The following is a 25,844-nucleotide window of genomic DNA, read 5'->3' as shown; positions in this document are numbered from 1 at the left end:
TATTAATATATGCGCTTTCCGAAATACGGAACATTAATATAAATTATATTAAGTTAAAAAGATTTTGCAAAATTTTTAAAAAAAAAAATCACAGAGTGGGTTTTTTTACTAAACATGTTGAAATAAATATATTTCCGGTTAAAATCAGATTTTTTAAATTATTTTTTAAAAAACGTGCTTAAAAAAATGATTCAAAGTTGAAAAAAAAACACATGTACTTATAAAAAAAACACATTGGACGCTAACAGTATACTATAAAATACCATCTAAATTTAAACGTATAAAAAAACGGTAGTCAGTCGCTTAGTATAAAATAATTGAGCTTTTAATATAAAATGCTGCTTTCTATTATTAAAAAAAATATTTGTATAAAATAGAAAAAATTTGTATAAAATCTTAATATGTTTAAAAAAAAATGTTTTGAAAAAACGCCATTTTTATAAACTCGAGATCTTCATCTTCGTTTTTGCAAATTATATTATCTTTTTAAAAAAACAAATTAGGATTTTCTAATGAGATCAGCTGTTTTTTGCCTGAGAGTCTTCTTGGAATACTAAAACATATATTTTAAAAAAATAAGTATAATATGTCGTATAGGGACATGGAATCCATCCTAATTCAAAAAAAAATCATTTAATTAGGGGAATTCAAATATTTTTTTGACCGGAAATAAAAATCGATCAATTTGAATCTTGGAACACTTTTAGCCATGAACATTATAAGAAAATTTAAATACGAATTAAGAATAGTTCAAAAAGTTGATGGCCGCAAATATTGTTTGAGATTCAAAATGTGTGTTTACTCTATACATACTTAATAATATTTCCGATCAAATAAAATTTTTCAAATCTAAAAAATCGGTTTTATTAAATGATTTAAAATCGAGATATTCCAATACCATATAAATAAAACCATTTTTAATATTTTATAAATTCTCTTAGAAGTGATAATATTCCATATAATTTTTTTTAAAAAAACCTCGTGATTGGGATATGCACTGCCGATCGAAACAAAATAAGATAGTTCTAGATTCATTGGTTAGGCAAACCACGTTTTTCCGAGGCTTGACAGCGGAGTCATTCATCACCCTGCATTCGTGCCCTTTTTGGTGTAAGAGAGATATATATATTAAATTAGAACATACCTAAATATTTTTTTTCCTAAATTTTGTTTTGTAGTCACATGTATAAAAGAAAATTTGGAAGGAGTAAGAGGGTCATGGCTTGGATTCTCTAAAAGCCTGCTTGGGCTTCAAAACTTTTATATAATACCTATAGGCGATGGGAAGGAAGGGAGGGCTAAAAGATATTTTTGTTTGAAGGAAGACATGTAACGGGGGGGGGGGGGGGTGAGCTGGGCAGCCACCCCGGGCCGCTGAAATTAGACAATTGGGGCCGTCAATTAATTTTATTCCATTATTTAGCTTTTTGAAAAATAAATTTTTTTTATATATAATACTACATATGTGAAAAGCATAATTCTACTTATTTTTTAGTTAAGAAATTTGATTTTTTTTATCGAAATGTAATATAATATTATTCGACCACATTCATCAAATTAAGAATAGTGAAATTCATAATCATTACCTTGAAAATCAAATATTAACTTGATAGGAGATAAAATAGTAATTTTCTGTAATGTTAGAGTATAAACCCATAGTCAGCTGGAACAATTAACCGTAGTAATATGTATAACTTAACAAAAGCTCGTTTGAAAATAAATGAGCTATTTGTTGGCCTTCTAAAAATCAATTCCTTTACTGGCCAGGTCTTGATAGAATCATTTTTACCATTATTTAAAAAATCGTGATTAGAGTTAAAAAATTGTAGTGGATAAAGTGATTATCGATAATGGATCAAATATGAGAGGATATTATTAATGGATTCAGGCTTAAATATTACAAATAAATAAGGGAGCGATTTTATGCCTTGTGGTTGCCACCGCTTAAATCTGCTATTTGGTGAAATAGTACGATCATCATCATTTGCAAAATCTTTCATTGTCCAAGAGTATATATTCTTTATTCTTTTCTGTTCGACTCTAGGCAAATTTTGAAGGATCATAAAAATAATTTTACCTTAAACCCGTTTCCTGAAACACGTTGGTAGTGTAAGGTGGAGAGTGGAAATACCATTATAAATCAGGTTGGTAATATTTACGATACAATGCACTAATAGACATATCTGAAAAAACTAATGACCCCAAATCTGCACAGAAGCTATTTCACTGGCTAAAGAATTAAAACAATTTCAATTTTTGGTAACACTTGTCATGTGTTTTGATATATTAACCCAGGTGAATTTGCTAAGTAAAGATATTGAATTGAAAACTATTGCACTTATGCAAAATCTTTTAGATCGTTTTAAGGAAATGGCTTTCAGAATTCCCTTAACTCAGCGATCGGAAATGAGTTTAGAAGAGCAGTGCTTTCCTTCAATAACATTAATTCGTAGACGGAAAGTACAAAAACAATTTTCTTACGAAGGAGATGATACGCTAATACATGAACCTCAAAAATAATATAAGATTTAATTTTTCAATGCATACTAGATCAAGCGAAAAATTTGTCGAAGGAACGTTCCCAGCTGTTAAAGCTCTTTATATATCACTTTGGATTCTTATTCAATACACCAGAATTGATAAATACGACTGAAAAAGAGCTAAAGGAAAAATGTTTTCAAAATATTATTGACAGAATAGGATACGTTAGAAACCGATATTAATCCGCAAGATCTATTAATTGAATTAAAAATTTTAGTGGTTAAGCAATCCCATAAAAACTCCACTGGAATATTTACGCTATATTTACAATAATAAGTTAAAGGAAACCTTACCAAATATATCCGTTGTATTAAGGGTTACTTTGACCATTTCAACTCATGTGGCATCCGCAGTTTCTCGGTCAAATTAATCTATGATCCTGTATGGCACAGGATCGATTTGTCAATTTCTCCTTAATTCCAATAGAAAATGATATTGCCTATCTTTAGATTATACTGACATAATATTCTCTTTGCTTATAAAAGGCGAGGAGTATATATAAAATTGCAATATTTTAGTTTTTGATTATAGTCATTTTTATAATACCTTACTCATTTATGATTAAAATTTAATAAAGTATATATTATACTTTTAGTTCTCATTTCGAAAAATTATCAAAGGAACTTAGGCAAATTGGTTTTATTTAAGGGGACGCCAAATTATTTTTTGTCCTGGGCCGCCAAATGTCTCGGCACGGCGCTGCCTGGAGACCGAATATTGTTAAGACCTATGATCACATATATTTGAAATAAGTACTTTATTATAAAAAGAATTACCATATTTTTCAATAAGGAATCTTTGCTTTGGCGCAAAATAGTAGTATTTGTTGGAATCAATTTGTAAGCATTTCTTAAGTATACATACATATATATAATAAAAAATAATAATTAATTTTAAACTTATACAATGCATAGCTAAATCTAAAAAAAATATATTAATAAATCTACATTATTTTTAAAAAGATTATAAAAAATTAGCCTTTCTTAATGTTACAACTTATAAATATTACAAAGAATCAACGTTAATTTGCATTCATTATAAAAAAAAATAGTCCCTTAGAAAACTTATAGATTACGATCATCTTGAACTGCACGGTTTATATATATATAAATTATGATATAAAACTTACACTAAATAAGTCGCATGCGTTGTCGTTCATCCTAAATTTATAAGCAATTTTTTTGTGAAAAATATATTTTTTAAAATTTAAAAAAATATTTTAAAAGTTCAGGCGCGTACACAGTGAGGGGAGTGGCAGGAGAACAAATCCCCCCCCCTCCCTCTAAATCCAAAATTATAAAAAATTCAAAGTATTACTGATTACCAAATCTTATTGTATATATATTCTAATTTATACATATTTATCATTAAATTATAAATAATAGTATCTATTTCAAATTCTCCTTAGCGTTTTATTTATAAACCATTTAATTCTAAATAATATACATGCTTACCTAAATTTAAATAATTCAATATTAATAGTATCTAAAATAATGTCAAAAATCATAATCTAATGATTTGAATAAATTTTATAGTCTCATATGAAATAAATCTACAAATATAACCAAAGTTAAGATGATATAAATTCATGGACTTCTATCCTTTAGATACCAGGGCTTGCATGCATAATATCTATAGATCCTCCTCCATTGAGAGTAATAAAATTCGTAAGCATATCTCCATCTACAATTGCTAATGATGGACCATCAACACAACAAACCCCCAACACACAGTTATGGGCTCATGAATATTTATTCCTATCCAACATTCCAACAATCTCTCCTATTCCTCAGTGAGCACATTCCTTTGCAAAATCCTTCAACAAATCTTTTTAATTGTAAACAATCCAAAATCTTTCAACTGAAAAACCCTACTATAGTTCTTGGCATCTGTATGACGACACTATTGCTAGCGGCCATTCCACAATCATTCAAATATTACAGGTCTTGATGCAACAGGGATAAGATTACACATCTCGGAGCCCATTTCTAAATAAATCCCTCAACAATTTGAATTAAATCCATTATTTAGTTACTTACCTACCCATCATTTTTTTTTACTAAAAACCACTTTAATATACCCTAAATCCTTTACGCCATGATATTTGCATCAATCTATAAATGAAGCGATTTTCTCTCATGAACTCAAATCAAGGGACTCCTCAAAAATACATTAAATATAAAATTTTTATATTCATCCTAGCTTCAGGCCACACTCCCTATCTCAGGTGGTATCGGTAACCGATATCAACTACAACTCTCTCTTTCAGTTTTTATTTCATTCCACCTTTCTGCTCAAAATATCATCAACAGTTTCTCCACTTTTATAAATCCTGATCTATCACTGGCCCTTACCATTTGGGAAAACCCAGTCACCCTCCTGAAGTCCATAGCAGTCAAAAGATGGTGATAATATTTTGATTGCCACTAAAAACATAACATTAAATATAAATTCAGGCTATAAATGAGTAAAAGCATCCCCAGTTCCAATCTCGGCATCTTCATGACTAGTGAACAGCTGTGCATATCCATAGCTATTCGTCTTGGTTGCAGTGCAGTGTTCCCTCCATTTGCGTCTATTGTTGTCAGTTATTCGAATCGAGTGACTACAATTCCTTGCACTGCAAGTTCTCCCCCGGATGTCAACTCTGCCATTATTCCATTAACAATATTCTCCTAGCTTCTCTCAAAGTAGTAAATATCCCATCCACTCTTGAAGCAGTGAGCCTTTCAAAAAATAACGCAAAAGGCCAGATGCATATCCCTTATTTGCTTTCAAACGGTTTTCCACTGATTTGTAACACACATGCATTGATTTTTCAGCGAAGTCTAGCCTCTCATTTGCTGCCATGAAAAAGGCGGAAGTGGTTAAAAAATTAATACACTGGCCTCAAGAACAGTTTTAATACCAATAGTCTCTAACACCCTGATGTTAAAAGGAGGTCTCTCAATTTTATCAAAGCAATCGGCAAAAACAGTGGCTCATTACAGGTGACCATTCTACCTTCGTAGGAAAATCAGCAGTCTAATCTATAAGCATTCACTCCTCTCTAAGGGAGGGTGATATGTCCTCTTTTAATAAATATGTTTTTCATATGTGTTCCTTTTTTCATATTTTTAATATAAGTTATTTTTTTCATGTAATTTTCAATATAAATTTTTTAAATATATTTTTATTTATTTATAAGGTTTTAATATTTATGAGATTATGTGACTGAAAATAAATAAATAATAAGGAAAAAGGTCATTTTGAAAATGTTGACCAAAAAAAAAAGATAATTTTAAAAAAATAATTTTTGAGTCCCTAAGGTAATAAAGGCTAGTGACACTACTGAAAGGGATTCCACATCAATATTTCAACCCACTTATTTATTGTTGTTAAAGGCTCGATTTGACCTTATTTTAAAAATGACTAACACTATTTTATCCAGAAAAATATTCAATAAGTACAAGCCTGAAGATTTTGCTCATACATAGATGGCACAAATTTTTAGAATCTACTAGCAAAATCTCGCATAGGCAATATTTTTTTGGCTTAAATATTGAGTTAGCCTTTTTTTAAAATCTGCACAACACTATATTCATTCATATTTTAGAAAAAATTTATATTATTAATTATTTCTTTTACTTCATATCGGTAGAATTATAGATACCGCTATTGATGCATAATGAGAGACATAGCTGCTTTCGCTTTTTAGGATCTTGCAATCGGTTCATTAAATGCTGATTTAACATTAAATCTTCATCCAGCAATAAAATACCATCGTCACTAGATTTCTCTTCATTTGTGTCAAGTAGTTGATAAGAAAATTGCACACGGGGTCTTTTATACGTATTACCGCATTTACCATTAGAACACATCTATTTTGATTTTCAGTTATTTGATAAAAGAGTAGAAGAGAGGGGGGGATGCTTTATCCGTGGCAGGTAATTGCTCATAAAAAATTTTAAATTTTAATTTTAACAAGTCAAATGTAACTTATTAATAAAATATTGAAAAATACGTGTCGCAAAAGGGTAAAAGATATCCTAGTTGTATTTTTTTACATATTTCTAATATTTTTAAAATATTATTTTTCTTAAATATTAATTTCTACCTTAGTGATATATGAAAAAAATAAAACTACGTATTGATATCTTGGAAAATTTGCTTCTTATATTTTTTTATAGTACTTCATTTTTTTTATGGTCAATACAACTTCGGTCTCTCCCCTAATGTATTTTATTAAAGGGTGGTTAATTTTCCACTTTTTTAGAATATTTAAATTCATTCCGCGTGATAAGGTGGAAAAAAATAAAAAACGCTAGTGAAAGGGGGGGGGGATATGGCAAAACCCCTCATTTTCTAAATATTAAGCTTTCTTCATCTCTAAACATTTAATTACAGTTCATTTACATTCAAGTAAATTATATAATAACTAATTCATACCTTATTGACACCGCAAATAGTGCCATTCGGAGCTCCTGCTTGATCACCCAAAGGAAATCCATTAATATTAGGATTATAACATAGCAAGGCAGTACACAGATTAGCATGTAGAGATGGCTAATAATATAAAATGGTGAATAATTAAAACCTTAAAGTATTTTAATAAAATTTTCAATATTTTTTTGATCAGTAAAAAAAAAAAGAAGAAATTGAGTGCTAAAAAATATAATTTGATCAGTTAAAAATAAAGAAATTGAGTAGTAAATAAAAAATGTATAGATATCCCTTTCAAATTGATATTTTTGGCCTGAAAGATATATTTATCTGAAAATTTTGCCGTGTCTTAAAATACTGATACGTTATTATTTTTACTGATAAAATTTATAAAAATAAATGACAATTCTGTTATTATAGGAATAAAAAAAAAATTAAACTTGGCAATTTCTAATAAAATACTGGAGAAATAAATAAGCAATTATAAATTTTAGTATAATAAAAAAATTAAATTAGCTATTTATATTTTTAAAATAATCCTTAATTAATAACAGGTTGCAGTGAGTGATTTATAATTTTTTAAAAATCCTTAATTATTATCAAGTTGCAGTGAGCAGTTTATAAATTTTTTAAAAATCTGATTTAAATCGGTAAATTTTTTAGCGAGACAATTTTGTATATTCATTAATTTATACGAATAAAAAAATCTATAAACCATTCGTATAAATTGGGAGTTTTCCCTAAGTTTATGTGTACCCTGTACATGCTGGAATACATTGTCAAAAACAAATTTAAAAATTTAAAAATCGAGCTCTTGAATTATTAAAAATCCAAATATTTCCAATCCCCGAAGGGTTCCATATCATAATTACGAAATATGATTTTACCAGAAATGTATGCCAACATGTCTAGACTTTGCTTACGCCATATTCAAACAATTCGCCATAAAATTTTTGTTTATTTTTTTTCCAATTTTATAAGAAAAATCTAATCTAAAAATATTAAAACAATTTTAGGCATGAATTATCTGTAATTTAGAATACGGATAATCTGTACAAGTTGGAATGCATTTCTCGTCAAATAAGATTTTTTTCAGATTTAAATATCGCTCTCAGTAAATGATATACAATACATTATAATAATTAAAATGTATTATATTATCATATTTTTTAAATGAAGAAGAAGAATAATAATAAATCCAAACCCCTCCATAGTGCCTATAATTTTTGCCGAAACGTATTTCACAGGCAGCATCCGGCGTTAAATTATAAAAGTTGTCTTCCGGGATTTTGCGACTATAGTCAAAATTGTATTCGTACTTCTTAGTCCTGGAGTTTCTGTATTTCGGGGCTGGGTCGATGTCATTTGATATATCGTGTTCGGGTTGAAGGCATCTATAATTATGGCTAATATTTTAATGGAAAAAAAAGTGAATAAGGATGAATACCTTCTCAGTTTTTTTCCCTTAATATAAATTTAAAGTATATTTTATGGTAAAATTTCTCCAACAAATCAATAAATAAAAGGATTTACTACCCTGGCGGCTCCTTCAGATTTTTTCTTTGTTAATGTGCATAAGAAAAATCTAAAAAAATTTTAAAACCAGATTTGCTCTCCAAAACATAAAATAAAATCTTCGAAAATTTTTTGATCTCTGACATTTTTTTTTGAATGAAGTTTTAGGATTTGTGATCAATTTATATACCAAATTCTAAAACTTTTCTTTGGGAAATTGTTCATGCTAGCATATTCATTCAGATATATTCTAGATGTTTGTCTCAAATAATAGGAAAGAATTTATTTTAAAACCCATCAGAAATTTTATATTTCTGATTATTTTTCTTTCATTAAATTTTCTCTAATCTCTATGAAAAAAATTAGCAAGAATTAGACAGTCGAATATAATAGAATTTAGCTAGGTTATTCTCTCATTTCAAATACGGATAACAGTTAAAAAAAAATTTTAACTTCTTGACGAATAAGCGAGTTTGACTGGCTAAACGTCTTCATTAAAACTTTTCTTATTTATTTTTCCATTTTTTAAATTGTGATATTCAAGAGGGTATAGAAGAATGGCAAATAAGTTTAGTTTTTTTATATATAGCCAAAGGCTTGTGGTGGTGTCAATATTTTGTTTAAGAAATCTAACCTATAGAACTCCAGCATGTAAATTTAATAAAAAAAAACTAATTATTTTTAATTAGAGAATATCTTTGAAAATATTATAATTAATACAAACTAACTGTAGATTAGTAATAAATAATCATGTGAAATTTGATGGTTTTAACTTATATAATAAAAATTTAAAAGGTCATTTTTAGGACAGAATTAGGTTATTAAAATAACTCAGTTATTTGCGAAAAAATTAATGTAACTGGTTATAATTGAGAATGTAGGGAAGACTGGGGTTATGTAAACCCCGTGGCTTGGCAAATAGTGAAGGTCACGGTCCTGTCTTTGGTCCAGACTGGACCGATATCCTCGGACCGGACCGGACCACGGTCCTTAAGAAATAGATGGATCCAGACCGTGTCCTAAATAAAAAACATATTTTTATTAACCCAATTTAATTTGTTTTATCATTTTATTAAATATAAGAGTATTATATAAACAATAAAATTTATCCAATGGTATTGAAGAAAGTGATTTTGTGCTTGTGGAGGGCATATTAAAATTAAGAGTAGATTGTGTTTTTGAGATATTTTCATTTTCATCATTAGAAGTATATATTTTATGTTTTATCAGATGTCTGCTTAAGGTACCTAATTATTTTATTAAGAATAAGGTTAAGTTATTTTGACAATGAATTATTCAGACAGTTTCTTAAGAAAAAATAGAACTATATAAGTAATAACCAAAATATTTTAATAATAATACTGCTTATTTTGATTAATTTATTGCTTAAAAAATTATAAACAATTATTTTGTTACTTGTTGCTGACGATACATTAAATTTGGTACTGCAGTGAACACTTACTCTATGTTTTTTATTGTAACTATTGGACAATATGGTTTTCATATTGTAAAATAAAAATGACCAAAATTTAAAATAACTCATCTAGAAAAATATCATAAAATAAAATATACAAAAAAATTATATTAATTGAATAGTAAGTAAGGCCAACTTAAATAATAATAAAAGACCGGTCCGACAATCGGTGCGGTCCGGTCCCGGTCTAAGACCGATAGGACCGGACCATTGACCTTCACTATTGGCAAACCACTTAATCTCATTTTAAAAATAAATACACCAGAAGGTTAAAATTTTATCCTAATATAGTTTTCATTAGTATACATCTATGGACAAAATATATTTTAAAATAATTAATTACTAAAAATTTTATTTAAGAAATAAAATTTTGATGAAATTTTCAAAAGATTTTTACACGACAGAATTTTAATTTTTATTAAAATATATGATCATTTATACGTAAATTAAATTTTATTACAAAGTTTAAACATTCTTCTATAATTTGGGTAAGTTTTATGAGTATTTATCAAATCTAGATATTATTTCAATCATGATTTGTCATTTAGAGCTAGCGGGGTTTGCTATACCATACACGTCAATCATAGCAATTAATAATGAAAAAAATTTTAAAATCTTGAAAAGGCAATTTCATGGCTGTTAATGATTGGTATTTAGGATTTATGCTAAGAAATCTTAATATCTCCTTAAAATTCATATTTTTTTATGTCCAAAATGTTTATTAAATTAGCCAAAGTTAAGTTTCAATTTTTATATATAATTAGCTTCAATTTATAAGTATTATGATATTTTGAACAATAAAACAATAGAACAATAAAATTATTTAAAAATATATTCAATAATTCTATATTTTTTAATTAATTCGGGCCGGGCCGAACGCACAAATATTTTTTATATTATAAGCTGGATTTTCGGGACTATATTGGCTAAGGAACGGGCCGAACCGGAGCGGATTTTAAAATAATGGGTATATCATTAAAAAATAAGTATGTGATGATTGTTGATAATCTTATTGTGGAAAAAAATTTTAATTTGTATAACTCATATTTTAAATTGGCTTCAGACAGAAATGAGCTGGTTATAGTATATTTTGTATTTAAAAATGAAATAAAAAACCAAACCTATTAGTTTCAAATAGGAAAATTCATCTTATTAAAAAATAATAATATGATTTATATAATACATTTTGCTCCTTAGCTCATTTTTGGTACAACTTGACCACGTTGTTTGAGCTCTATACATTGGCGCCATTATGTGAGAATATCCGCAACGATAGGGCTCATCGTGATTCAGTCCAAAACTAAAATATGTTTATGTAAAAGTAGTGTAAAAAATAATGGTAAAAGGCACTTCTACACATTACTAAGTCAATGACGATATTACTCACATGCTCAACACCTGCCAAAATTAATATTAGCAACAAAAATGTGGAACTCCAAATTAGAATCAGCAAAAAAATATAATTGAAATCCTACTATTTTTCTTTGATTCATTTGCCCACTACTACCCTCGCAATTAATTATGAATTACGATACCATCTCACAAACTCCTTACGCTCCTCAATCTCAATGAAAATATAGCGTCGAACCCCCTCCCCTTCTCTCCTCCTCCGTGTCTGATAATCATAATAGTTAGGATCAAATATTTTCATATAAGGAAACACAGAAAGTTTAGTGCCTAAAGTCGTCTTTTAATTTAAGATAGATTAATATACATTTTTCTGTAATATAATTATAGGGGTAATTATGTCAAATTTATTAAATAGGGTAGGGTTAAAGATAAATTATAATATAGAGATTAAAGAGGACTCTAGTATAATCTACAACATAATTTAAAAACGGGGAAAATGTAATTTAAATTTTATATACACTAAAGATCTGTAAAAGTAAGCCCGACCCGTACCCGATCCGGGCCTATCTTTTTCAAAAAATTGGGTTCGGGCTGAGTTGGTCCTAATATTTTTTTAAATAATTCGGACCGGGTCGGGGTCGAGTTTTGAAATTTAAAATATATCTAAATTTAATAATTTTATAATATTAAAACAAAAAAGACGCCAATAAATAAAGATATTTAATTTTATTCGTAGAAACTAGACGCCATATGACACATATCTTTTTAATAGGCAGTTAAAAGTTTTTTTTAAATATATCGAAATATCGACATTTGGTCTAAATATATTAAAGTTACATTGTTAATGAATTTATGGCATGATATACCATATAAAGATTATTACTTTGAAGAATAATTTACTTATGTCCAATTTCATGAGCTATAGTGTTAACGAACGTATGCATAGTCCCTGAAATAATGGCCACCGATCTTTCTGAACACAAAGTACCCATGGAAGCATATCCTTAGAATACATGATTATTTTTTTTCAAATAAATTATTATAAATCTTGTGTTTCAATTTCTAAATATTAAAAATGGGTTCAAATTGATAAAATCTATAAATTTCTATTATTGCCTAAAACTTTTATTTTTATTGGTTAAAAAAATCTTCAATATTGTGTCCTTGACTTATTGCTAAATAGCCAAAAAAGAAAGAAATTTACGAAAAATACCAATTCACTAAATATTGAAAACAAAGCAGAATAGGATGTCCTAGTTCAAAAGCATTTTAGAACTAAGAAGCAATTAAGTATTAAAATTGGAATCGAGGAGAAGGCCTAATAGATTAGAAGGGATATTTTTTTGCAAAATATAATATAATTTAATTTTTTTTATCCCTTATATTTTACCTTTCAAAAAACTTCTTTTTCGTTGTTGATCATGCCCAAAAAACCTTGAGCTTATATTAAATTTAAAAAAATAAATGTTAAAAAAATATATATTATATAAACATGGTAAATTTATATGTCATATTTGGATATAGATTCCTTGGGAATTGCAAATTACTCGTTTTTAATAATTTATTTAAGGCAATTTAATTTTAAATTCCAATTTTAGAAAATAGCAGGTGAAGAGCACCTATCCCATAAATGACAATTTCCGCCATAAACATTTAATATTTGTTAATGTAATTCAGCATGTAATATAGTACTACTCTATACCTGTGAATTTCAAACAATTGCCTAGAAATTTTATATCTGTTTTTTAAAATAGATTTTTCATATAAATTTTTAAAAAAATATGCAAATGTTTATGGCGAGAATTGTCTGAAATTTATAAAGTAGGTAGTCTAGACATGCTGCAATTCCGGTGAAATGATATTTATAAAATTTAAAAATTTCCTAATTGAGAAATTCCAGATCCCCATGGATTTCATATCATCCCTACACATAGGTATATAATATATTATTAGACATCAGTATATTTTTTTCGGTTAATGTGTTATTTTTCCAACTAAGTAAATCTTTTTCTTATTTTTTAAATTTTAAAAATACGATTTTGCTCGAAATGTATTCAAGCATGTGTTAAAAAATCTCATATGTGATTCTTAGAAAATTTTCTAATGAACTTCTAAACTTAATGAAATTAATATTAGTTTTTTTTCTATAGATTTTTTTAAATAATAGAAATTATAGATGACTCAAAAGTTGACGGCAAAAACGAGGGGTGGTGGGGTATTTTAAACATACTGAAATGCTTTCCGGTAAAATCAAATTTTTTTTAAATTAAAACGTGCTCAAAAATAATGATTTAAAAATAATCAGTGGAGGAGAAAACACATTGGCGATAACACATATATAATGATGTACATATACTACTAGATTGACGATTCATTTATTAAATTCATTTTAAAATGTCCATATATAGGAGTCAGCTGTAGCGTCATTTTGTGGTTTGTATGCCGATTAAATGACATTAATATGCATTCATATAATGATGAACAAAATTAATCGAAGTACAAACCACAAAATGGCGCAACAGCTGGCTCTTATGTATGGACATATTTAATTAATAAATCACCAATCTAGTAGGATATATAAATCATTGATTGCGATATGGAATGGAATCTATGAGGAGATTAGAAATCTCTCAATTTTGAAGTATTTACTGAAGGCATTTCTTAAATTCAAGAATCTGATTTGATAGGAAAGGCATTCCAGCACAGGTAGAGAGTATCTATCATGAATTTCAGAACAATTTGACGCCATAAAATTTTGTGTATTTTTTTTTAAATTTATATGAAAATTCATATAAAAATTTAAAATATTAAATTAAGAGTAGCTTAAAAGGTTCAACGGCAAAATTGTTTGAAATGCACTTGGTATTGTTGTTAAACAGTTAGATTATTAAAAACGACTAACCCAATATTTTAGCCATAAATTTAATGCAAAGCCTCTAGATTTCGTTAGTAGATGCCCAAACCTTATTGCCATCTACGAGCAAAATCTATAGGCTTGCGTGATATTTTTTAGCTAAAATATTTGGTTAGCCATTTTTAAATATCGCGCTGTTTAACAATACTAGCTGATTTAAAATTAGATTGCAAATCTTATATTGCTAATAGTACTCAGCAGATAAAAAATTTTATAAATACCATTTAAAAATTAAAAATATATTTCCCGTCAAATCAGATAGTTTTAAAATTTCAAAAAAAAGGATGAGATTCTGAATTTTCATTGAATTCACTCCATATATCAATAACGATATAATATCATTAATATTATACATATTTCATTCTATAACTATAAATATCAAATTCTTAAACTTTAATAAAAATAAAGAGGTATCCCATCTTTTGCCATGACTTCTTCTTTTGTTTGCTTGGGCCATGGTCATGAACCTTGCTAAAAGATTATCAGCTTGATAGTTAGAATAAATCTTATAAAAAAATTTTTTTTACATTAATTATTATTTAACTCATATTTTTTAATAATGGTCTTGATAGTTCTTATCATTTAGGAGTGGGAATATTTATGTTATTAGAATTGACTAATGGCACACGCAACTCTTTGGATAAATAATCCTTTAAAAAAATAATTAAATTTCCAATTGAAAAATGAAAAAATGGTAAAAGTAAAGTATAAAAAGCTAATGAAAAGGTCTTGTTGAAAAAGGATCCACTAGAGGAGGAAAATTGATAATGATTAGATCTATCGAAAATGGAATAGCTTCAACCATATAAGGTTCCAACCAGACCCATTCAGAATTTTTTTAAATTTTGTATATAACTAAGAAAAAAATGAAATTTTACTTCCTTACACAACTTACTCACTAAGATATTGGGGGGAGGGGGGGGGGCTAAAGAGCGGGAAAATGGAACACTTTGGACAAAATGTAGTTCGTTAATTTACCAAATATCCCAAGAATAAAGTTATAATTTTAATTTTATTTATATTTTAATTTTAATAATGAATCTTTAATATGACAATGAAATAAATGTGATAAAACTCCGATTAATATCCAAAACCGGAAGTACAAATCCGAAAATGACCATAGAAAAAAATGTATTTTTATTCAAAATTTTTTTCTTTAGATGTATATCAGACTGCTTTATATTTGTACAAATCCTAGAATGGGATAAACATGGGTCTAGGAGTTGTGACCATATATATGGCTAAAATTGGCCAAATTTAACATAATAGCATCATATCTGAATGAATACTTACATATCATTTTTATTTAAAAATTATATCTAAATGAAAAGCCCTTACTTCATTATTTTAATAATATATAATTGAGAGGTGAGGGGGGGGGGGGAGTAATATGGTTTATTTAACACTTTGGTTAATTTTCTCTCGAAATTAGATAGCAAAATGTTCTAATTATATTTATAACTTTATTTGACTAAATAATTTCTATAATTACATGTAATAAAATCAAAAATTTATAATAATAACAAAATTTTTTAAATATATAATATATTAAATCACCCGAAGAATTTGAATAATCTTTTCATTTTCTTCTAGGGGAATAAGAGTATATAGGTTTGTGTTCAAATTATTTTGCTGTCAAAATCTGTTTTCGTTGATTTTTCATACTTAGATATTCACTGCTCACAAATGTATCCTCTGATATTATTTCTTGCATAGTTATATAAATCCATTGTTGTCAATATATGATCATATATATGCACGTTGCAAGCTTGTTCAAGTTGCTAACCGTTTAGCAAAGCTCCCGAAATTGTCGCAGGGACTTTGACCAGGTCTCTACCTTTATACCAAAATTATTTTCAGGATTGTAGAGGTTAATGAAGTTTTTTTTAATACTATATTGTATACCTGCCTCATCAGAAAAATAGTGAATTTTGGCTACTCTGCCAAATATTTCCTTAAAAATAAGACCAATTAAAGAAATAAAACGCACATGCGTTGTGCTTTAAATAATCTGGTGACAACAAAATTTGCTTGATTAAGCCGTCTTAAATGGCCTGATTATAGGTCCAATAGATTCCTTGTACATGGTCCTGCACTAAAAATGCATTATTTTTTTAAGCGTTAGTAATAACTAAGCCAACATATAATTTGGATTTTAATATAGAATAAGGGTCGTTGTAAAGTTATAAGAATGAGAAATCAAATTATTTATTTTTTTTAAAATAATCTATAAAATAGTTGGCGGACTTTGTCAGCACTTCAAGAAATGGTATATAATCAATTGGATTCGCATCAAATAATAAATTACGTTTTTCTTTTATTTTAGGTTTATGCTAAAATAAAATATTAAAATTATTTGGGAAAATTAACCAAAGTATTAGATAAACCCATTGCCCCCTTCCCCCACCTCTTAAATATATTTATTTAAAATAATAATGTAAGGGCCTTTCATTTAGACATAATTTAATGTAAGGGCCTTTTTTAGACATAATTTTTAAATAAAATTATTACGTAAGTATTCATTAAATTTAAATATGATGATATTTATATTAAATTTGATCAATTTTAGCTATATAAATGGTCATATCTAGAATCCCCATCTAGGATTTTGCACAAATATATAAAGCAGGCTGATATACATCTACAGAAAAAAAATTTTGAACAAATAACATACTTTTATTTTTATGGCCATTTCCGGTTTTGTACTTCCGGTTTTGGGTATTAATCGAATTCCTAACACATTTGTTTATATTTCTAACTATTGCTTCAACTATATTTATCTTGAGATATTTGAAAATTAATGAAGTGCATTTTGTCAAAAATGTACTATTTTTCCGCTCTTTAAACCCCCATATCTTAGCGAGTAAGCGGTGCGAGGAAGTAAAATTTCATTTTTTTCTTAGTTATAGATACTATCAATATACAAAATTTTAAAAAATTTCTGAAGGAGTCGGGTTGAAAATCGACTTTTTTTTAATGATTTGATATGGAATTCACCATGTATATATATTGCTAGATTGACGATTCATTAATTATAAGTATACATAAGGGAAATGTGCTATAAATGGCCATGTGAAGACTAGCCACCACCATTTAACTTTTTATCTATTGGACCAATTTCTCTAAAAATTGGTTAATCTTACCTAAGTCATTTATTGAATAGACTAATCCAATAAAAAAAATATTTTAAATAAACTATTTTTATTGTTTGGTAAAAAATTACTAAATTAGATTACTGATATTTTATATAAATATTGTCCGTAGGCGTTTAGCTATTCAATTCACAAAAAAAATTAGAGTTACAAGTTTTATTTAATGGATATATTAAGACCAGATGAGTAATGTCTGGCAATGTATTGACTGGCTACAATTCCTACATTCACACATTCATATTGAAATGCGCACAAAACAACAATTGGTAAAATTTCAAATGATGAACAAACTTAAGAATGTTTAACAAAAAGATAATTAAGATATTAATTTATAAAATTTCATTAAATAGTTGATGATAAATTGAGATGTTAATATACCTAAAAAAATGAAGAAATATTAACCTAGGTCTTTTACAAGTATTTCATATTTATAATAAAATTATTATATAATATGTTATATATTTTGACTGGCAAGAAAAATAACTTTCACATTATTTCATCCAGCTCATAAACTATTATATAGATTTAGCTTTGATTTTTGTTACGTTATAATCTAATTCTTTTTGTTTTTTGCATTTGAATTTTTTGTAATCTAATTTTTATTATTTTTTGTAATTTAATTTAATAACTTTATTGCGTAACCTTATTTTTATAACTTTCGGCGTAACCTTACTTTTTATATTTTATAATATTTTTACTTTTTTGTTTTTCGTTTGTATTCTAATTTGGATTTATAAAAATGTATATATACCTTAAGAAAAGAAAAAGAAATTAGTTAATAAAATATATTTTTACTGACTCGAACCTCACGCCTTATCGTTAGTTTCCTTATTCTTTTCAATTTTATTTTAAAGACTAGAATTGGGCTACACATTTAAATAAAATTTGTTGGGTTAAACTCAAATCTTAATGAGCTTTTTTTGAAAAAAGCAAAGTCATGGTCGTTTATGTGGCACATTTCCCCTACATAGGAGTCAGTTGTAGCGCCATTTTGTGATTTTCACATCGACCAATTATCTTATTAAAATGGCGCTAGAGCTGACTCCTATGTATGTACACTTTTAAATGTATTTAATGCATGAATCGACAATCTAGTAGTGTACAAGATCATTGATTTATGTAGGGAAAATTCCATTTAAAAAGGAATATTGTTTATTTATCTTAATTTTTAGAATATTTTTCTATTATATTCTTATATAAAATTTTTCCTTATTTAATTTTTTGACAATAATTTAATTTTATTTTTTTAAATTAAGTGTTTTCGCTTTTTTTTCGATGCTCTAATTATTTATTTTTCTTTTCCATTTTTATCAATTTTTACTTTTTTTGTAAAAAAAATAATGGAACCATCTTTTGATGATGGTGGGTTTTTAAATTAAAGCATGTTAGAGGGATCTTAAATACGATGTCTTAAAGAGTCATGCATAATATATAAAATAATTATAAATCATGTATGCTAATTTCTTACTCCTATAACTTCATATCGTGCTACTCTGATATCGATTTTAATGCCAATCTTTTCCAGAGTGTAATAACTGTTGACCTTAAAATAAATAATATCATATTATATATTATTTTGATTTATATTAGCTGATTTCATATCCAGACCGGAAAATAATTTTAAGGATGGGATCTAATTGGGTTTAAGTGATCCTTCCTTTCCGACCCAGAAAAATGGTGTGCATTTTCTGCTTCCTAGCACCTTTTTTTAAATAAGGATATGGATTTTTAAGTCATTATTTTACAAAAATTATTAACTTTTACTTATTTTATTTTTTTTGAAAATATTATTTATAATTTATACTCATGAGGGGAAGGGGGGGGGGGGCAGGGGATTTATTAGTTTAAATGAATATTAACAAAAACTGGAAAAATTTTCTAAGAAAAGTCGGATTTATCACTTATGTCTTTTGGTTACGCCACTGTTACGGTTAATAGAAAAATAAAGGATGATTTACTTGATTGATTAATCGGTCGACATCTGATCGACTAAGCTCGGTTGACCTTTCAACATAAACCGCTACGTACAAAGTGAAGCGTGATGAGTATCTGGATATCAATGCGTGGGATAACAAATCGGTAGTCGTGGGTTCTCTATTGTATTCTTATGCGTAACGGTTAATAAAATTAAATAATGTATTGCAAATATCTGGATTTTTTTAAAAATTAATAAATGGCACGACCGTAAACCAGAATTTTAATTTTAAAGATTTTTTTGCCCAAAAATTTGAAAAAAAAATCTCGGCCCTTCAATTTGTTAAAAATACTCGGGACGGGCCATATATTTTAAGACCAAATATTTTAAATCATTATTAGCTATAAAAATTATAAATAAAAAATTTTTAAAAAAATCTAGGCCGGGCTTGAAAATATAAAACCTGGACCTGGCCGAAAAAAAAATCGGAACCGTGCCGGGGCCGAAAATTTTTTTTAAAAAATTCCGAGCCAGGTTGTGTCAATGGTACTTCTGCAGGTCTCTGAAAAAAATCTTTCAAGAGCACAAAACTAACGATTTTTTTAAGATCAAAACATTTATTTTAAATTTGGGATTTCATCATGATAGATTTTTGAGCATAAAAATTACAAAAGATTTACTTAGATTGTGTCAAAAATCTTTTTTTAAAAATTCGAAATGGTTTAAAACTTTCGCAAATTATAAAACTTTAATGAATATCGTATGTTAAATTTTTGAAATTTATAAAAAAAAACATATATGTTTTTTGGACATGTATTTTATTTTTATATTTTAAAATAACATATTTATTTTTCATTAAAGTATCGAAAAGTTTGCGAATTTAATTTTTTGATATTTTGGATACAGCCTTAATAAAAGATTTTTTGTAATATTTAAAAAATTTAGAATTTTCTTTAAAATTTAATCAAAAAAAATTTGTTTGAGGATTCTCAAAAAAAATCTTCCGAAAAATCTTTGAAGATTTTATTATTTATTTTGAAAAGCATTTCAAACTCTTCTAAATCTTTGAAGATATCAAACTCATTAATAAACGATTAATAAAAGATGGAGTGGATGATAATAATCGTATATCTTAAAAGCGAGAAAAGAAATTTAAAATATTTAAATTTTATATTAGAAATAAAATTTTAAAAAAAAAACAAGTGAAAACAAATATGAGGATGAGATGGAATCGTTTAATTTTTAAATTAAATATTGTTATTAATATATTTAATTAAAGTATTTGAAGGATAGTAAAAATGCGTATGCGAGTTTTTGAATGTTTAGGTCAGAAAAAAATGCGTACATCGGTCAAATCGGCCAAACTTTTTACCACGACACTATTTCGCTAATTTTTTTTTGTAGCAAAGGAATTTTAGAGCTAAGAATTTATAACAAGACCATTATTAAGAATTTATTCCCACAAAACCTATGAACCTAATTATAGGAAATTTTTTCCTACCTCTAATGTTATCTATGAAAAGTCATTGTCACGAGATCATTACCGCGAAATAATGAATATATTTGCGAATGCATTCAAATGGAAAAACAACATATTCAAATGATAAGTAAGAGTTGGCTTAGATGCAACCTTTATCTAATGATGAAAAAATAACCTAGCAATTTATTCCTGACCTTTTCCACTTATAGTCAATAGCAAGGAGAAAATTTTTTTTAGTCGAATTTATAATTCCGATAAATTTATATCCCCCTCCCAACCTTCCAATATAAATTTTGAAAATTTCAAAATAGCAAATATTACATAAATTAGTCATTCCAAATTTACATTATGATTATAAAATGAATATTCCCTAATTCATATTAGTGATCTCTAATTTATTCAAATATAGAAATCTTTTTTTATCAATATAGTTTTACATTTCTACATTGAACATAAGAGTTTATGATCATTCTTCAAACAGATAACTTGTACCCTTATTTCTTGCAAAATTATTAATATATCCATTTTATTTCAAAATTAAGGCTAGACCTTAGGCTCGAATTTAAAAAATTTTTACCTTTGTAAATCTCAAATTCATAAAATTTACATGATAAAACGACTTATATTTTCACCCATAAATTTTATTTAGATCCACTTATTATAGGGTTTTTATAAAAATTTTGGCTTTTAATTTTTTTAAATACAAAAATGCTGATTTTCGTAAAAATTTATCATTGTTCGTTATTTTAAATTTTTTTTAGTCAAATTATTGATTAAAGTGATATAGTAAATACATTTAAGGGCAGATGGGGGAGGGGGATTATAGATGAGTAAATTTTTATTGGTTTAAAATGATATTTATGAGAACAGACTTCCAACGGGAATTCAATCGATTTGTAATAGATTATAAATTTTTGACGTATATATTATTTTTTTAAACTAACCTTCAACATAATCAGGTACGAAATTATCATTTTTCATGCCATCATAGGTCGATGTAATTAGATCTTTGACATATTGATTAAGGTTATCCGTTGGTAAGACAGCATTCACTCTGATGCCTTTAAAGACGGGTAATGTTTCCACATCCAATACGTTCATCAATAAACGTTCTTTGATATTTTTGACAGAGTTTTTGCTTTTATAGTTTTGATGTATGCTGATTTTGTGTAATTGATTGTGGAATATCATGTATCCATTCTAAGAAAAGAAGGTAGAAGGGTTATATATAGAAATTAGGGATGGGAAACAGAAACAAAAAGTTTGGCGCTTTTGTCGCTTATTTTTTTTTTTGAAATATTTAAAATCAAAAATTCACAAAAAACAAAAAAAAAGTAAGATTAAATAAAACAAAAACCGTGCTTTTTTGATTAAAAAATCTTACATTTTTATTTATTAATAAAAAATAAAATTAGATAGGAACAATTTTTTAAAAATTAACCTATCTCATAAAAGTAAAACAATGGCTTGCCCAATATATTTTAACCGGGAATGTAATTTATTTTTTTTATTGTTTACTAAATGCGTGCACAAATCTATGATGAGGTAACTATTTTCATCTTCTTTTATGTGACCTATGTAGTAACACACATCGGGAGCCTCTTGTATTAATTCTGGATACGAATCAGCCAAGTCTGTGTCTAATACAACAGTCAAGTGTCTTCCATCCAGATCCAATTTATAGTGCGGAGATACTATAATTTATATATTATTATGTTTCAGTGAATCACTGGCATAAATAGTCTGGACAAAAGTATCCTAGAAGAAAAAAACAAAAATACCCCAATTTTTGAATATACTTTAAACGCTCAAAAAGAGGGAATTTTTGAAATTATTTCTTTTTAAAGCATATAAATTTTTCCCTAAAATTGGGGTATTTTTGTCCATTGTCTTTCTGGCGAGGTATTTTTAACCAGGATTATTTCCGGGATTCTTTTAAAGTACACATTGTTTTATATATATGATATGTTGTATATTATAAGTATCTATGATTTAATACTTTAAAATAAATTCATAAATATAAACCTATTATTTGATCTGATTCCGACATTTCATTCAGCTAAAAATATTTATGTTTTTATTAGTATTTAAAAAAATTTTTTTTAAATTATTTTACCGATGAACTACTAGCTAATCGGCATATGAGCATTGTTATAAGGTTGATTAATACGATATTCATGTTGAGTTGAAATGCTTATAAATATTGCGTTTTTTTTGGAACCCCCTAAAAAAAAAAATAATATATTTTAGACACAAAAAACTTTTGTTGTAATTTTTAATTTATATTTTAAAAAAAAAATACTTTATAAAAAAAAGAATATAAATTAAAAGTAAAACAGTTTCCTGGCAAAATTTCTGAAATTCACAGTTTGGGGTTCTCCCATAGAGACAGGAATGCATTTCCGGTCAAATCAGATTTTCCAAATAATACAGTAAATTAAAAATAAAGGATTCTGATTCCCCATGGATTTTGGTCAAATTATGGTTTGCCGAAATTATGAAGAGGCCAAATTAGATATGTTTATGTATTTATAAAATTTATTTTATCAATTAATGTATATTTTAAATTTATAAATCCCTTTTCTCTTATATAGATTTCTTTCTTTCTTTGACATTTCTTTTTTCTTGCTTTGATATTTCTTTTTTCTTGCTTTGATATTGAAAACTAACGAATAATAATGCGTTACAAATTATTCAAGATTTATATTTTATTTTTTACCTTATTTTTTGATACCTGCAGCGGGTTATGTTACATTTTATTATTATATTTAGTCATTATATAATTACCCTTGTGCTTTTGTTTTTGTTAGCCGATTTTTAAAAAAATTTTAATTCATAGTATTTAACTATACGAGTCTAAACAAGTAGACTTTGATATAAATCTCAGAATGTGCATTATATAAAAATAATGTTCTATATACTATACACTCATTCTTCTGACACGCATAAAATTTGTGCGAAGATGGGGAGTTTGCTTGTTAAACGATCATTAAAAAAAATCGCACAATAGTAAAAAGTTTTCTTTTTCTTCAAAAGATTGACGATCAAGGGCAATTGGACAAACTTATAATTTAATTCATGGTTGATCCTATAGAAACTAGGGATAAGGTTACTTGCACTTAGAATTTATTTCTCTGTAAACTTAAAATATAACTGAAAATAGCTGTAATTTCTAATGTTTAAAAAAAATAATGTATTATGATTATTTGAAATATTCCAGAATATCAATAAATGATCTGATTGGAATAAAGAAGCAAAGAGGATTACATTGCATAACAATATTAATTATTTTTAAAAAATATATATTATAAACGAGGCGTATTAAAGAAATTCAAAACTTTGAATTTTGTAATTGTAGAAATGGCACGATAGAAAATTAATAATTATATTCAATAATTGGATACTTTTTTTTTCATATATCAGGGATCCTAGAGATCTTACAAAATTTTGAAAAAAATTTGTTATTTTGAGTTGTACCATTCTCGTAAATTTGCTTCAAATAGGGAAAATGGATAATATGAGCCATTATATTATTAGACCTGGTTCTAGGTCCACAGGTCTCTTATTTATATTTATAGTATTCATGGTGAAATTGATTACTTATATCCGGATATATATAGCTTCAGAATTTTAATCAAGAATATGGATAATTTTGCACCAAGGTCTATCTGTTTATTTTGAGTTTTTAAATTCGAAAATTACCTATAATTATGAATATATGATAGATGTGTATGTTTTACAAAATGATTTATTTTAATTTATGGAAAAAAAATTATACATTTATTTGTCTGTGTAAATAAAGTTATTAAATCCGAAAATAATTTGTATGTTAAAAAACAAAATTCAAATGATTATTTTTGGCCCCTTTAGGGAGAGGCATAATGTATTTTATATATAAAAAATTTATGGGCGCTATTTAGTAATTCTTATCAATGCATTAAAACAATAATGCACATTTATTTATTTATATATATATAACTTTGAAACTCCTAAGGGCCTTAAAGAGAAATATTAAAAACTTTTATTGACTAAAATATATTCAATTTTTTTTTGTAATTATTGCTTTAAAATTAAATACTTTATTTGTAACATTTAGAAATTCAGTGCTAAAAACGGTTTTCCACTTCCTAATTAAATATAGTTTTGAAAAAAAAACTCGAAAATCAATCAGATGCTGACCATCCAAAATCTTTCAATGTTTTTTTCATATAATAATAATATCGAGTCATTGAGACTACACAAGTTGAAATTAGATTTTATTTTAAACAATAAATAAAATTTATTTTAAAAAATTTTTATTTTTTATAAATTTCTTGAAAATTTTTTTTTTTTTAAAAAAACATAACTTTTTACACCCAAGGCTTTTTATAAGAATAATGTTATATTCCTTAACTTATTGATTAACTAGAAGCAATTAAAATTAAATATTGAATCTAAAACATTTCACCTTTTTTAGAAAGAATAATATATTCCTTATTCCTAGTAATGTAATTAATCATTTTTCTCTGAATCGAATTAGTGTAATACAACGGATGAAAGTAAAGGGGTTAATTGATTTTTTAAAAAAATATGAATTGAATACATTTTATACTTTGGATTGCCCACATAAAAAGAGATAATGTTTATGTATTCATGAGTTCCGAAAAGGTACAAAATTATTGCGAACAAAAATACACCAATTTTAATAAATTTCATGCTTATAAAAAGGGGGATTTTTTAAAATTATTATTTTACACTTAGTATTATTAGTGTAAAAAAAATTAAATATTTTTAGTGATAAATTTAGGATAATCTGGAATAAATCATATGTTCGTACCATAATAGTTATCTAATAAACATTGACTATTTTATTAAACCATTTTAAAAATATATTAACCCTACCCCCTGTACCCATGTTGATATCTCTTTAACCCTTAGCTAACTGCTGATGATGACTTGATTCAAAAAATGGGTCCTACTGAAAAAAAAACAATGTATATATACATCTTTATAAAATATTCATTAAAAAAATTTCAAAAAAAAATTAACCAAATTTTATTAAACTGTATTTTAAATACATTTATAACCCTACTACTCTCTTA

At 26.6% G+C, this 25,844-nt stretch overlaps 1 protein-coding gene across 1 annotated transcript; it reads right to left on the bottom strand.

Moving 5' to 3' along the window:
- Positions 1–518: 518 nt before the first annotated feature.
- Positions 519–21,811, bottom strand: LOC135931728 (uncharacterized). Its single transcript, XM_065469006.1, has 14 exons — positions 21,708–21,811; positions 19,327–19,472; positions 18,837–18,911; positions 14,609–14,687; positions 12,693–12,742; positions 12,203–12,305; positions 11,136–11,252; positions 8,168–8,369; positions 6,970–7,086; positions 6,169–6,401; positions 3,671–3,701; positions 3,318–3,390; positions 979–1,101; positions 519–553 (listed from the first exon to the last, which is right to left on the bottom strand). The coding sequence occupies exons 4-14, from the start codon at positions 14,677–14,679 to the stop codon at positions 519–521; spliced, it is 1,155 nt and encodes a 384-aa protein (XP_065325078.1). The 5' UTR covers positions 14,680–14,687; positions 18,837–18,911; positions 19,327–19,472; positions 21,708–21,811.
- Positions 21,812–25,844: the final 4,033 nt, after the last annotated feature.

This window comes from Gordionus sp. m RMFG-2023, chromosome 1 (assembly GCF_954871325.1).
Source record: "Gordionus sp. m RMFG-2023 chromosome 1, tfGorSpeb1-WG-v2, whole genome shotgun sequence".
Taxonomy (NCBI): Eukaryota; Metazoa; Nematomorpha; class Gordioida; order Chordodea; family Parachordodidae; genus Gordionus; species Gordionus sp. m RMFG-2023.
This window is presented reverse-complemented; position numbering and strand designations above follow the sequence as displayed.

Coding starts and splice junctions, on each gene's coding strand:
- LOC135931728 (XM_065469006.1), bottom strand. CDS start 14,679: ATGACCATGGCCCAAGCAAACAAAAGAAGAAGTCATGGCAAAAGATGG. Junction 6,402..6,969: donor CTATTTGCGGTGTCAATAAG/GTATGAATTAGT, acceptor AAATCAAAATAG/ATGTGTTCTAATGGTAAATG. Junction 554..978: donor GTGCATATCCCAATCACGAG/GTTTTTTTAAAA, acceptor TATATGTTTTAG/TATTCCAAGAAGACTCTCAG.